This window comes from Nematolebias whitei, chromosome 12, assembly GCF_014905685.2.
Source record: "Nematolebias whitei isolate Nwh7 chromosome 12, NemWhi1, whole genome shotgun sequence".
Lineage (NCBI taxonomy): Eukaryota > Metazoa > Chordata > Actinopteri > Cyprinodontiformes > Rivulidae > Nematolebias > Nematolebias whitei.
In genome coordinates, this window is record NC_056509.1 from 41,097,931 (window position 1) to 41,113,823 (window position 15,893).

Sequence of the window (15,893 nt, forward strand, 5' to 3'; positions counted from 1 at the left end):
TCTGTGCTAATGAATAATCGTCTTTCCCCTGGAGAGAATAGACAGAAAAGTGTTCACTTGTGTGGCCGTTAATTAGTTTTATGTTCAAATGGGACTCCAGTATTTTTTTAATTGTGCATAATTCCGTACGGATAATATGTAGTTCATAGACAGCAGACAGGGCCACATGTACAGAATTCTTATTTTTGATTCACACATACGTAAAAAGATTTAAATAAAAAGAGCAGCAACTTCCTGTAAAAATCCACTTACATGAACAAATTTCAGCCTTTGTACTCTCCAAAAATACTCTGAAGCTGAGAGTTAAATCCCTTCGGTCACGTTTTCCTTCAAGATAAATGTTCCTATTGGTTGTTGAAATTTTATACTTGGATTTTTTTTTTATATTGCACAAAGTTAACAGTTACACATTTAACTCACACTAAAACAAAATGCTTTATTTTGCTGTTTTTTTATAGAAACATTTTGATTTATAACGGCATACTTTATCAAAATGACCGTATCTTCCGCCGTACATGTTGCACCGCCCGATAAGTCGCACCAGTCCAGATATGTCTAATAAAATGGAAAAATCCATAAATATGTAGCTTCGCCGTATACGTCACATCTATTATGGGTCACCGCTGACGACCCTGAAATGTGGGTCGAACCCAGAAACATGGGCTGGTGTTGTGCCAAAAATTGATTGGCTGCGAAATGGTGTCCATGGGAGCGTGCACGGAAAGACTTTAACAAGATTAACACTTTAAAAAAATATATTTATTTGCTCAAAATTATAGCAAAGGTGTGTCTCTGTCTTAACTTTTCCTTAATAAATGCACTTTGACGGTCAAATCGTCTGCATTTCAAAAGCCAATACGCGTAAGTAGGTGCATGCACAGGTGGACTTGCTGTGCATTTCTTTGAAATTTCACAAGATTAACACTTACAAACAATTATTGTTTGCTCGAAATTAAAGTAAAGGTGCGTCTCAGTCTAACTTTTCCTTGATAAATGCACTTTGCCGGTCAAATCAGCTGCATTTCAAAAGTATTCGCTGCCTCGGCGCTCCGGGAGCGTGCTCTGAGGGAGGAAAACGGGAAGGAGGAACGCTGCGCATTTCTTCGAAATGTAACAAAATAAGCACCTGAAACAATTATTTGTTTGCTCGACATTATAGTAAAGGTGTGTCTCTGTCAAACTTTCACTTAATAAATGCACTTCAATGGTCAAATTAGCTGCATTTCGCCAGGGCAGCGCATCAAAATGAAGCTGATTTTAAGGTTGCTCCAAGCGAGCTGGACATAGGTGGCAGTCTACGGCAAGCCGATTGTGTCATTAATAGCCACTTTTGTCTCTTACGTAATATAATGCCATACTACTAGAGTGCTGAAAACGTTAAGTGTTCAATATTTTTAGTCAGAATGAATGAAAACAGTCATATCTCAGGTTTATAAATATGGGGGAAAAAATCCATAAATAAGTCGCTTCGGCATATAAGTTGCAGGGTATGTAAATTTTGCAAAAAAAAACGTGACTTATAGGCTGAAAAATGCGGTATCAAACTTTCCCTTTACCAGCTGAAGTACAAATGTTCACTGGAGTTGTATCAGATGCTCTCTTCAGATTAAGAGATTTGATCTGCTTGCATGGATTGTCTGAGTTAATACCAAAATCTGACCTCTTTAATGAGTGATAAGATGACAGATCAGACAAGATCCACGTTTTGGATTCACAAGTTCAGCCAGACACATTTAAATTTTTTTATTACGTTAACACTGCTGTTGGGAGTCTGGATCCGCTCACTGGACTGGTCTAAAAGAGAGAACACCATTAGTTGGCTGTAGGTCTCTGAGAATGTGCAGAATAGCAATAGATTAGCCACTAACCTAATAGGCGAGCAGAGTTTGACAAGTGTAGAGCCAGAACTTGGAGGAGTGGTGTCGGTGGTGGCAATGACGTCACTGTAAGTGGCGGGCAAGCAGCTGGAGAGAGAGGGGCAAACTTTAATTGTGGTCCAAGTGGTGGAGCAAGGGTAATACACAATAAAGCTGAGGTCAGAGAATTAATCCAGAGGGGGTTCCTTATTCTGAAAACCAATGGGCAGAAAGGAGGTCGTAGTTCCAGAATCCGATGAGCAGAATAAACCAGACCGGGAGCAGGCAGGTCAGAGAATCCAGGAAAACAGGTGTGAGGTCGTAGCAAGAAAATCAGGACCATACTTGGAAGAAACGCTGGACATCTACTGACAAAAATGTTAGATAATCTGGCAGAGACTTGGCATGGACGGATTAAGTGCTATGTAATGTCATCATTATATGTTCCCGTACAATTGTATGTTCCCGTACAATGGCGAAATTAGTTCTCTGCATTCAACCCATCACACCTGAGATACACGCAGATGGAGCATTGAGCAGCTATGTAGGCGCCTGGGGAGCAATAAGGAATTAGGTGGCCTGCTCAGAGACACCACGACATGGGAATGGCTGGGGATCGAACCTGGGACTTTCAGGTCCCAGGTCGGCTGCCATACCTCTACCCCATCTTGGACCCTGGAACTCTAATATAAAGTGGTCAACAAGTGATAAGCATGAGCGCGATCGCTGCGGAGAAGTGGACATGATGGGTGGCAGAACGCAGAGATCATGACAAGAGCCTTGTACAATAATGTCAGAGAGAAGGTTCTGGTTCCTGCTGCTGTCACAGCCCTCAAAGTGCTGGATTAGTTGAGAAATCGCTTCCCTTATTGCTTCAAATTTCTACTAAATTTAAAGGCCAGTGATATTTGCTCTTTCACAGGTTGGCAGTAAAGTTTACAGTACCCATTCTATGCAGAACTACTGAACTCACTCATACAGAGAGTAAAATAAATGTAAAATAAACTTAACCTTCCAAGACAACAAAGTCCATGCTCAATAATCCAGGTATACAATCCAACACGTTTCAGTCAGGTCCTTCCAAGTTTTTCATCAGCTGGATAATTTATGTATGTAAACGGTCCACTTCTTGTGCACAATTCACACAAATGACATCAAATTGTTTATTATATTGTCTGAAATTAAAAAGAGAAAATTTTAAATACATTTCAATGTCTTTATTAGAAACAGAGTGCTGGAATTTCTGCATATTATACCAAGTCATATACACTTTCTACAGTAAGTGTCGTCTGTGCCTCAGGTTGATTTCTTGGCCTTGGAGATGAGGAAGGGGAAAGTGAATTTCCTTTGGGATGTGGGATCAGGTGTGGGTAGAGTTGAGTATCCCCATCTCACGATCCATGATGGGAACTGGCATCGAATAGAAGCGTCTCGGTAAGAAGCGTACACACAGACAGACACAAGAGGTCTTCCTCCACCACATGCATGCCCACTCAAGCACTGAACCATGGCTTAAATTACAAAGGATAGTCAAATCTTGCATTGGATTCATGAGAAGCTATGTTCTTGAAACCGTAACCACAAACAAAAACTCCCCTTTTTCTACACCTTTTCTTTACCATTGGATATTTAAGATAATACACCAACACAAAATGTTTTTCCATGTTTTTAGTTCAGACTGGATATTTAATAAAGTAACTGGTATCTTATCTTGTCCCCGTTTCTAACATTAACAAATCACAAATAAGACAGCAAGGCTAAACCACATTACTTTTTGTAGTAATGCTGCTGATGCTAGTAGAAAACACTTTTTTTTTACTCCCATCAGGGAAATCTAGAGTTTGCAGCCTTGTCAGCCTTTGACACATTGTTACTTAGATCCACTGTAATCATTTTCCCCTTCCTTTCTGCAAGCTGAAATATTGTTGTTTACACACAATCCAACACAAGTCCCATTCACATAAAGATGGTGTCTCACCTGCTCCTTACATTTTCCATCAGAGACACTTCCCAAAGGTGTTTACTGATGAGATCACACAGCCTATCAGTCCTAAAAATGTTCCCCTACACATTGCGAAAATGCCTTTCCTGCCTTGAAAACAAACTTCAAAGCAGGTAGTTAATTTCACTGCGCAGCTTGGAGGCTCTACAGATACATACTTTTTTCCACTCCGTCCTATCAAACATTCTTTGTACCAAAAGATGATAAAAACTACTTCCAAGTAAATCCATTTTCTTTAGTCTTCTTAACTTTGCTGCTAGAAATACACAAGAACATGCATAGAATGTTGCACTCCTTTTCTCTTTCTTTCCAACTCCAGTAATGGTCTGAATGGCACCATATCCGTATACCCTCTGGAAGGCTCCAAGGCCGGCATGATGTCGACCCCAGCAAGTGCCAACTCACCCACAGCTTACACCATCTTGGACGTTGACCAAAACGCCTACCTGTTTGTAGGAGGAATATTTGGGACTGTCAAGGTATTTGTTAAAAAAGCTATTAACTTGACTTTTTTTATCTTATTTGTATTCATTTATTTGTCATTTTATGTTGAATATTAGAAAGCAGAGGCAGTAAGAACATCAACGTTCTCTGGCTGCATGGGTGAGACCTTCCTGGATGGTAAACCCATTGGTCTGTGGAACTACAGAGAGAGACGGGGAGACTGTAAGGGTTGCGTTGTCAGGTATGCAACCATTAAAAATAAGCTCCCATGGGTCAATGTTTTGAAGCATTTGATCCATTTTTCTTCTGCATGTTTTTCAGCTTCTTTCTCGTCCTGCAGTTTTCAAACTATTTCAACAAATTAAATATCAAAACGTTCAGCTCTTTCAGGACAATCCTGCTATGAAATGGTGCAACTTTAGCTTTTTGAAATATTTAGATATTTAGATCTGTTTACAACCTTTTATTGCTCCTTTCACATTTTGTTCTGGTTCAGCTTCTTTCAGCTTTTTTGTACAAATTTAACCTTTTTTTTTTAGCTACTTTCAGTTAATTTTGGCTGTTTTTCCAGCTGTTTCTTGCTCCTGTCTGTTTTATTCTGATAACTACAACATTTCTGTGCTTTTTCTAACTTCTTTCTAATTTCAGCTTATGCTCCTTTCAGCTTTTTTCAGCTATTTCAGATACTATTTAGCTGTTTTATGGGAATTTTATCTCATTTCAGCTCTTTCCACTTCCTTTTCATAGGTTAAACTCTGACTTTTCGGCTACTTTTTAGATGTTTTTTTTTGTGTGTGTTTGTGCGCTAATTTTAACTTTTTTAGCTGATTTCCTAATCTTTGTGCTAATTTTGCTTATTTAAACCTAATTCAGCAAATATGTGTTTTTCTGCTTTCTTCTGCTAATTGATTTAAGCTTGTTCTTTCATTTCAGCTACAATTCAGCATTTTTTTGTAGCTAATTTCAGCTGTTTTTCAGCTAGTTCTGAAATAAGCATTCACACTGCATTTTCGGAGGCAATGCAATTTCTCTAGTTATATTTAAGCTTCTTTTTTTTTCTATTTTACATTTGACCATTTGTCAAATATCGTTGGAAGTTTGATGGAAATGCATCAACTGTATTTTTTTTATGTGTTCTTGTAGTCCTCAACGTTCTGCTGGTGAGGGAACAGTTCAGCTGGATGGTGAAGGCTACGCTGCAGTGGGAAGGCCCACCAGGTGGAACCCGAATGTTTCCACTATTACCTTCAAGTTCCGCACTTTCTCCTCTGAGTCTCTGCTCATGTACCTGGCCACAGAAGACCTGGTATGCGTGTGATAAAATAAATAAATGTGCATGATATACATTGTGGCCAGGGAATATTCTTTGGGTTTGGTTTTTTTTGGGGGCGGTGGGGGTTTGCAGTCATCTGTGTACCCCCTTGCATTCTGTTTCTGGTTTTCCAATGTTAGCTCCTTACAGCACTTTATATCGCTCTGTTGCTCTTTGCAGAAGGACTTCATGTCCCTGGAGCTGTTTGAGGGAAAAGTGAAAATGAATTTTGACCTTGGGTCAGGAGTGGGCACGGCCATATCTAATAACCGCCACAACGATGGACGCTGGAAATCCCTCACTATGTCAAGGAACAAGAAACATGGTAGAATCTAAGTAGCTCATTAGACTGAAACCCCAGCATTACTATTCAAGCAGAGTTGGTTAAACAAGGACAGAAACTTTCTTGATGTCCATGCTGTGTAGTTAATGTCGTCTCTTTGTATCTTTACGAAGCCACCATGATTGTTGTGGACATCGACAGCAGCTCTGAAGAAAGGATTACAGCTACTTCTCAGGGTTCAGCTACCGGTCTGAATCTCAGGGAAAACCAAAGAATTTATTTTGGTGGACTGCCAACCATTGGAAACTACAGGTACACAAACGCATCGAGCCACTCTGTTTCAAATGCACAATTTGCCTCAATAGATTAACTTTATTAAAAGTGTATACTGCACTTGTCGCCATACACGTCACATAAGTTGCATCAGTCTGAATATGTCTAATAAAGTGGAAAAAATAAATAAATTAGTCGCTTTGCGACATAAGTCGCATCTAATATGCGTTGCCGCTGACCACCCGGACATTTCGGCCGGTGTTGTGCTAAAAATTGATTGGTTGCTAAAATGGCGGCCGCTGGAACGTGCACGGGAGGACTTTAACAAGGATTCTACAAGACTAACACTTAAAAACAATTATTTGTTTGCTCGACATTATAGCAAAGGTGTGTTTGTTTGACTTTTCCTTAATAAATGCACTTTAATGGTCAAATCAGCTGCATTTCTCCTGGGCGGCGTGGTGAAATGCAGCTGATTTGACATTTGCTCCAGTAGTTCCGGTGCGAGACGAAGGTGGCTTGGTATGGCAAGCCAAGTGTCTCATTAATAGCCACTTTTACCTATTAATGAGACACTTGGCTTGCCATATTGCTTGAGGGCCCTCTAACAGCTGCAAATGTTGCTGTTCAATATTTTCCATGTCAGAATGAACGAAAACGTCAGATCTCAGCCAAAGATTGCGTCATAAATATGGAGTGAAAAACGTATATTAGTTGCTTCGGTGTATAAGTCGCAGGATTTGCAAATTTATGCAAAAAGGTGCAACTTATGCAGCAAAAAATACGATAAAAGATTTTTAATCATGAAAACTGTATTATAACTGTTTTCTTTGAATAACTTGTTTTATAATACTCATTATCTGAGTTTGAAGTGTGCTAATGCCTTAATATGTTTTGTTTTTAACAGCATGGCAGCCAGGTAAATAAATAAATGAATAAATAATTTTATTGTATGAAGCTGTTAATACATTTTAAGCTTATCCTTTGAGAAAAATCTCATTACCGCATGATGCTGTTCTGTGCCAATACTTCTGTGCAGCCCACAGCTAATGCATCAGTTTTTCTTAGGATGTCGCTTCATCACATGGCAGCTATAAGCAACTATTCTGTCCTTCATTAATCTGAATCTGATGTTTGTTCCTCAACATTTATGTAGAAACTCTCATATCTCTTGCTCTACCCCATGCAGACCTTATTTACTAAACATTTTTGCATATTTTCAATCTTTTTAAGGTTTCTTTTGAGCCCCAGCAAGAACAAGGTTTTGCAGGATTTATAGAGGCAGATTCTTTTTGAATAATTATGTAACAACTATAAACTCAAATTATCCTAAACAAACTGGAATACTTGATTAATATGGACAAACAGCATATTCAGATTATTTTTTCTCTCTGATTTCCAGACGTCACTTCGCTGCTGGAAACACAATCATGATGCAATAGTTTCACAGCTGCAGTAATCCTGCAAATTTCTTTAAAGCTTTGCGCCGAAGAGACGAGGTCCCCTTAACTACATTTTCTTTTTCTTTTTGAATGGGAAAAATAAAAATAATTGTCTCCTTTTGTAGGTCAGAGGTGACTTTGAAGAGATACGCCGGTTGTCTGCGAGATATTGAAGTCTCCAGAACTCCATATAATCTCCTCAGCAGCTCAGATTATACAGGAGTCACTAAAGGATGTAATGTGGAGGTAAGGCTTAGCTTCTGACATGAACCACCGTAATGAACAGGTGGGTTTACAAAGGTCTGACTGTCCTAAATGTATATTCAATTAATATTTTATATAACATGCACTATAATGTGTATGAGTACTGGTAGTGACACAAGTTAACGCATACAGGAAATAAGTTTTGATCAACCCTTGACAGGGAATAATTGCTTGACCCGACTCAAGTTAATTCATTCTTGACCCCCTCACTTAATTTTTTCACTTTTCTCTTTGATTCTTTGTCATTCACTTCTGGTCTCGCTCAGTATTCATGTAAATAATAAATCCAAGAGAGGTCAATCAAAGCAAAGGCCAGTTCAAACTCTTAACTGTTCCTTCCCCCACACGTGCATTAATTTATACAGTCCAATTATGCACACACACTTGCACTGAACCTGCTATAAAGTTTGAATGCAAGGAACGGCCTTCGTCGTGAATTTTATAGTCCAGTGCCATTCATGCACACACAAACAACTCTGGTCACATAGTGTGGAGTGTGTGAAGGATGATAAAGGTTCTGGGTTTAGTGTTTAGTTCAGGCCTTTTAGTTGCACACGTGGATAGTTTAAAATAATGTTCAGAAAATATAATAATATATATAAAATATAATAATGTTCAGAGTCGCTGGTGTCCATATCCAGCTGTCGCTGTGCGAGAGGTGGGGGACACCCCGGACAGGTCTCCAGTCCATCACAGGGACACATGGAGACAAACGAGCCAACAGTTCACACTCACATCAAAGTCCAGTCAGCCTAACATGCATGTTATTTATCTGTGGAAGGAAACCGGAGTACCCGGAGAAAACCCACGCATGCACGGAGAGAACGTTTAAATCGTTAAGATTTAAAGTTTAAAAACTGGTTTGATGTTTGCGCAATACTGACTTCAGTTTAACGTGAGTTTGGAAGAAGTTAATTAAGTGCTTGTGCAAATGAGATTAAGGATTCAAGGTTCTCGTCATTCACATCGCATGTGGCACATGAGGTGGAACAAAATTGTGTGCACAGGGTCCCAGTTACATCAAACAATGGCAACAATATAAAGTGTAAGAAGAAACGGTAAATAAGGATCTAAGATATAAACTAAGATATACGCTAAACGAACACCCAATGGTACGCTGAAAGATCTAAGATATACGCCAGTCACTAATAGTGCAGAACAATACACCGAACAACAGCAGCACGATTCTCTTAGGTTCTGTTCGGCTATAATTTACACGCTAATGCGAGCGGAGTCGGGCTCGGAGCCCCAAAAGTAATATAAACTGGGATTTATTCAAATCATGCAACAAAAATACAGAAACAAGGCGCCAAAAGTGAAAAAGAAGTAAATACAGCAGCAAGGTCCTATTGGCAGAGTGGTTCTGATGACAGTGAAGTTATCTTAGCACCATGGTCCAGTTAGCAGCATGGTACTGTTAGCAGTGAGGTTCGGTTAAAAGGTGTGAACAGTGACAGAAAATATCTGTTAAACACAATGTTGTGAGGCAAAATGCAACTTTAAAACAATGGAGGGAAAAACATCTGTCTTTTAAAATACATTTCCCTGTGTGACTATTAAACAATTTAGAAAATCATTTAAGTTGGAAATACAAATTATTTCTTAGAAGTCGCCCTTTTTCGTCACCAAGTTAAATTTTTCCGTCTACCTGTTGAGTTTTGCGTCAACACGACGGATCCTGGATGAGCTCGTGTAACAGAACTCCTCCTCTTCCTCACAGAACCTGTACACGGTCAGTTTCACTAAGCCGGGATTCATGGAGCTGGACGGCTTCTCCCTCGCCGTCGACACAGAGATCAGCTTGTCGTTCAGCACCCTGGAGGACACTGGGACTATCCTACTGGCAGTGGGCGGAGCTTCACCGACCAGCAACGAGGTTATTCATCTTTTCTGTTCAGTGACACACTTCATTGTCACTTTCAAGGAAAAAAAGCAGCTTTTAATTAAACAGTTCATTAAAACTAGAAGCTATTAAACTTTATATTGCTGTTAAGTTTCACACTAAACATTATAATTACATTTACTCGAACAGTGTTTCGCCCTGACACTTTATTTAATATCAGGAATAGAGATAAAATAGAGATATTTTGCTCTGGTTCAGTTTTTTTCAGCTTCCTTGTGCAAATTTAAACATTTTTAGCTACTTTCAGCTATTTTTTCAGCCGTTTTGTGATCCTTTCAGATGCTCTCTGCTAACGACAACCTTTTAGAATAGAATAGAATAGAAACAGCCTTTATTGTCCCATGGATGAGCAGCAACAGATAAAAAGATTCACAAAAAAAGTTCCTAAAATGTTAAACAATATATAAGGAAATAAGATAAACAAAAACTTTTTGTGCTGCTTCTAATTTATTTCTGCCAATTTCAGCTTGTTATGCTCCTTTCAGCTGATTTCTGCAAGTTTCAGCTATTTCTACTATTTCAGCTACTATTTAGCTGTTATATGCTAATTTTAGGTTTTTCAGCTAATTCCACATTTTTCGCTCATTTCAGCTCATGCCACTTCTGGTTGTTTAAGCTTCTTTCTGCCTTTTCAGCTACTTTTCAGCATTTTTTTGCTTATTTCTATTTATTTAAACCTAAATCAGCAAATATGTGTTTTTTCTTCTGCTAATTTAGGCCTGTTCTTCCATTTCAGCTACATTTCAGCATGTTTTTTTAATAGCTAATTTCAGCTTTTTTCTCAGCCATTTTGCTTAAAGCACAAGAAACAAGCACAAGAAAGTGAAAATAAGAGATATTTTACTAAACGTATTTATCTGCAAATATGAGTTGTAACAATAAAGAAAACTGCAAGCTACTAGTACAATGATTTTAAATATAAATATTAAAGAACTTGTTAGTTTGCATTTTGAGCCTTTTATCTTTATACTTCAGCATATTTTGTATTATTCAAAGCATTCCGCCCATAAGATGATGTCACTGTGTGTGACTCATCAAATAAACTAACAACTTATCTGAAAAAACAAGACGACTAAAATGTATTCAGAAAATGTTGCAGCTATTCCCCCTTTCATTTTTATTTTATTTTTTCCACAGCCTCGCAAGCCGAACTCCAAGAGGAGACGAAGACAATCAGGAGAGGTGGGTTCATTGTGATGTGATGCTATTTGTGATGATTGCACGAGTGTCTGTTATTGAGATTTGCATTTGTTGGCACTTAAGCTAATTTATCTAAAATACCTACTCTGTGTATAATGTTGCAAAAACAATTTCATTAAATCAAAATGTGCAGCATGTCATCATATACTATACATGCATCGTTTCCACTTTTATAAGCCTTTTTCAGCACATCTGTGTGAGGATGCTGCTCACATGAATGCAAAACAGAAAGTGTCTCTGCTTATGAGGACAAAGGGTTACCTCCAGCTTATCCATCATCTCGGGTTGTTAGGCGCATAAATCTATTTTTACTAACTATGCTGGCAGGCAGGGCGTGTGTGTGTGGAGAAAGGTTAAGCGAGGTTAAAAACACCATCAACTCAAGTTGGCCCTGACTAATGGCTGGTTTGGAGAGGGACCGACAGAGAGGACGACAGGGGGAAAAGGACAAATCTAGGAGAAATCCAGGTGGGGGATACAGAGGGGAAAGAAACGGAGCTGAAAATAGAATTATAATGGAGGAGGTGGAAAGACTAAAGGTGTAAGTAAACCGAAAGAAGAAGTTGGGCCAAGAGCAGGGATGAAAGAAGAGCTGAATGTAAAAAAAAAAAAAAATTAGATTTGAAAAGATGAACAGAGGGAAATGAGCTCAAAGGAGACATGAAAGATAAAAGATTAAAAAAAAAAAAAAATAGTTGTCCTGATTATTTTCATATGAATGAATAAAAGATGTGTCTATTTATGAATGTTGCATATTTACCAGGAAGTGCTTGGTGTCAGAAATGTGATCATCAAAGTGGAGCGATCTACAACACAACGCGTTTCTGGTTAAATTCTCATTAAAAAAGGATATTCAGACTTTGCTAAACTCCATCAGAAATATGTTTTTTTTTTTTTTATTTAAGACAGAAATTACGCCACATTAAAGTAAACCGCTGCAGTTGTTGTGCTTCTTTTAGAACAGCGGTTCTTAAACTGCGGTACACGGACCACCCGGGGGTCCGCAACCCAGTGCTTGGGGGTCCGCAATGTTTATTTTTTTTACAAGCGCATAGATGTTTAACAACCCATTAAAATACACCAAAATGCAGGAAATCACATCTACTTTATTCAAAACTTTCTGGAGGAGGTCCTCCCCTCTCACCACCCGCTTTTTGCGTTCCAGCATCAAAGTAGTTGTAGATAGTTAATTTTCTCAAAACTCTAATTTTTGGAAGTTGAAATTAAAAATTTTGTTAAGTGTCTTGAATGACAAACACCCCATGTTTAAAGGTATAAAAATTGTATTAACTCTATTAAAGAACAGGTCTTAAGTATTTATGTTACACAAATAGTTTCATTGCATTAAAGAAACAAATTGAAGATAATTATTTAATAAACATGAGAGTTATGAGGGGGTCCCTGAACCCCAAAACTTTGATAACCCCGATTTAGAAGTTATTGCTCTTGGTGCTTGAATCATTAGTTTAAAAAAAAGATATACCAACAAGATAAAACAAAATTAGATTTCTAATTTCAGGATAATATAAAGCAGAGGTTCCCAAACTTTTCCATGCCATGGCCCCCCAAACGGCATTAGCTTCTGGCCGAGGCCCCCTTCACAAACCTACAAACAATGCTACAAAATATGTAAAGAAACATCAACTTTTAGAATGTTTTAACTTTTATTCACTATATTCAATTAATTATTACAGCCGGTGAGCATAAAAATGTTATTAACTAACATGTTTTAAACAGTGTATTATATTTCCACTGAAAAACAACAACTTTTCAACAAACTGTTGACCAGAAGAACAAACAAAACAAATCTAACCTCTCAAGCGTGTTTATCTGGAAATGACAGATACAGATTGCCCTAGTGGGCATTTATTATTATTATTATTATTATTATTATTATTACTATTTTTTATTTTTGCTTCTTTTTTGCTTCTTTTTTCCTCCTTCCCTCCATCTTTCTGGGCTCCCCCAGGGGGCTTGGGCCCCCCACTTTCAAAAATACTGACATAAAGCATACTTTGTTCACTGAAGTGCAGGTTGTCCAGTTTTTGTATGGAAAGTGTTTTTGCTTCTTTCCACCCTGCGCTGTTTCATTTTAAACATATTTATACCACCTCCATGCTCCTGAATGTCTGTCCTTCACCGTGTTTAATTTTTATAAGTTTATCTGTGAACTGTTGCTTTTGTCTGTATGTTCGACATGCGTCTGCTCCTCTGCCTGTACATCCCTTTTTGTATCGGCGGCTGAGTGTGAGCCGGTGCAGTGAGCGCCGTGTTGTAGCTACATCTCGGTTCAATTTGTCCCCGACCTTAAATTGAAATTCCATTTTCAGGTGGTAAATTGTCTCCCACTTCGCCCTCTGGCACACAGTGAATTAAAATTCAAATTAGCCTGACCCCGCACCACTGCTCTCTAACACCTCGGTGACTGTCTCACTCTTTCTCTCCCGACCAATCGCTGCTTTGCTCTCTGCCCTCTCATCTCCCCCCACCCCCCATTATCTCCTCCTCTCTCTTCCTCTCACCTCGTGTTATTCTTTCATCCTCGCAGGTTCATTTCCCGTATTTCTATCTGCTTCTTGCTCATCTCAAATTTCTCATTTTTTTCTCTAAACCCAGTGTTTTACTTCCTGTTCACCTTTTACTGCACGTTTGTTCTCTCTCCTGACACCCATCAATACAGCAACATGAATGTAAGGTTTCTTTAAAGGGGGGCGCCATTGTATTGATCCCTATTTGTGAAAATGACACGGATGGCAACTACTAATGATTACCAATTAACTTTCACTGAGCTGGTACTATTTCACAGCAGTTACTGTCTTTGTTTAGCATTTGGAACAGCACATGGAGTTTAAAACTAATAACTGGACAGTCGTATTAGCTTTTACAAATGAGGTCAGTTAAAAGTTTGAAAGCCATGCATTTTTACTGAGCTCTTTATGGTTTTGCAAGAATCAACTGCTGGTTGCTTTTATAGAACAATCGCAAAGTTCAAATTCAAGAATCTTTATTATCCCCAAGGGGCAATTTGTTTCACAGTCAGTAGGCGCACCAAAATCCATACTAGACATTGAGACATTAAAATAACAGTAAATCATCACCGTTTGTTGAGAAGCCTGATCTCTACAGGGATGAATGATGTTTTTAGTCTGTTCTTCTACATCTGGGCAGCAGATACCTGCGTCCAGATGGAAGCAACCTGAACTCATCATGGAGTGGATGATCAGGATCTGCCAGAATCAGCCTGGCCTTGTTCACTGACCTCGCCTTGTGTAGGTCAGTGAGGTTCTGTAGGTCAGTGAGGTTCTGTAGGTCAGTGAGGTTCTGTAGGGCTATGCCAGCAGTTTTGCTGCACATCCTGACTATCCCTGAGAGTTTGTTCCTGTTTTTACATGTCAAAAGTCCAAACCAACAGATGAAGATAAAAGTTAAGAGACTCGATAAAACGTGAATAAAACATTCCCATAAAGAGGGGGGGGGGGGTCGGTGGGTCATCCTTTAGAAAATTTTGAATAAAGTAGATGCAATTTCCTGCATTTTGGTTTATTTTAACGGGTTGTTAAACATCTACATACACCTACAGTTGTAAACACTACGCTTCAAGCACCCTAGCCCTCATCCCCCTTATTTGATGGTTCCGAGTCAACTCTTCTCCGATTAATTCACTGTTTGACTACACGTTTCAGGTCTCTTGTAAATGAGTCCGTCCCCCTAGGCTCAATGGGATTAACCTGTATAAAGGTTGAACCTGTCACCACCACCACTCTTTTAAAGGCTGAGAGTTTTTCAAGGGTAGAGGCAGAAATGCTTACTTGAAGAGGCAGCTCATATGCGACGGTTGTGTTTAAAATTAGTGTTTATGTAATTATTTTCAGTTCACATATCCAATATAAGTTATATTCGTTAAAGGCCATCGTATTTATTCATAATTTTATTATTAATTAGTAAGCCTGTGAGTTACCGGATCCTTGTAAAGGTTACCGGAATGCACCCTGTCAAAATAAGGGCGTTCCTGAATCTTGTTCTGGCAGGATCCAGCTCAAATTAAGCACTGCTGAGAACATTTCAGACACTTTGGAGGCTCCTCTGTGAATGCTGTTTGCAAAGTAGTCGCAAACATTCACAGGCTCAATAATAAAATTCAACACCTCTGATTAAAATCCATCAGTAGAATGGACTGGCTCTTCATATTGTTATAAAGTCTGTTAGTTGGCCTGTAAATAGTATTAAAAATCATAAATTAAGTATGTTTTGTCTTCTGGATTTTATAAAATGTTCTACTCTTGATAAAGTTTATCTCCATCTTCTGCAGCCCTACCTCTCAGTGATGCTGAACAAAGGATCCCTCGAGGTCTTGATGTTTACCGGAAGCCACAGTCCACGTCGGGTCATCAGACGCCCCGAGCAAGGGATGCTGAACGATGGCAGAGAGCATTCCCTGCGTATAGAGAGGCTGCCTGGCAGGTCTGTGGATGTTCTCGAGAATGCAAAGATTTGTTCCGTTTGTGGTTCAACCTAATTGATGCTTCTGCGTTTATTTCTGTTCTTCGTTAGATTCTTTACGGTTCAGGTTGATGAGGAGCCCAAGAGGGAGGCGGCGCTCCCTAATGACCAGCCGATGAGCTTGCAGCGCGTCTTCCTCGGCGGTATTCCTGCAGAAGTTGAGCAGACGTCCAACAGAGCCAACGTCCCATTCCGGGGATGCATCTGGAACCTCATGGTTAATGCTGTGTACGTAAAACTTTAAGGAAACTTCAGGTTTAAAGGCAAGACCAAAGGATTTTTTTTTTTTTTTAAATAAGTTGAATCAAGTAGATTTGATGTTGGATTTGGGTAATAGGATCATTTTTATTCTGTGTTTATACTTAGAAAATGGGATCACCTTAAATTCCAAGTTTTGATTGTGCAAACTTTATA

General features: G+C 38.9%; 1 protein-coding gene across 1 annotated transcript in view; it reads left to right on the forward strand.

Moving 5' to 3' along the window:
* lama2 (laminin, alpha 2) overlaps nt 1-15,893 on the forward strand; it is an 87,313-nt gene that overhangs the window by 57,675 nt on the left and 13,745 nt on the right. The window contains exons 30-40 of the mRNA XM_037685915.1: nt 3,157-3,290; nt 4,178-4,337; nt 4,419-4,543; nt 5,446-5,608; nt 5,795-5,939; nt 6,071-6,209; nt 7,738-7,858; nt 9,597-9,752; nt 10,917-10,961; nt 15,289-15,440; nt 15,531-15,707. Coding sequence (XP_037541843.1) covers nt 3,157-3,290; nt 4,178-4,337; nt 4,419-4,543; nt 5,446-5,608; nt 5,795-5,939; nt 6,071-6,209; nt 7,738-7,858; nt 9,597-9,752; nt 10,917-10,961; nt 15,289-15,440; nt 15,531-15,707 — 1,517 coding nt within the window. The remainder of the gene's footprint in view (nt 1-3,156; nt 3,291-4,177; nt 4,338-4,418; nt 4,544-5,445; nt 5,609-5,794; nt 5,940-6,070; nt 6,210-7,737; nt 7,859-9,596; nt 9,753-10,916; nt 10,962-15,288; nt 15,441-15,530; nt 15,708-15,893) is intronic.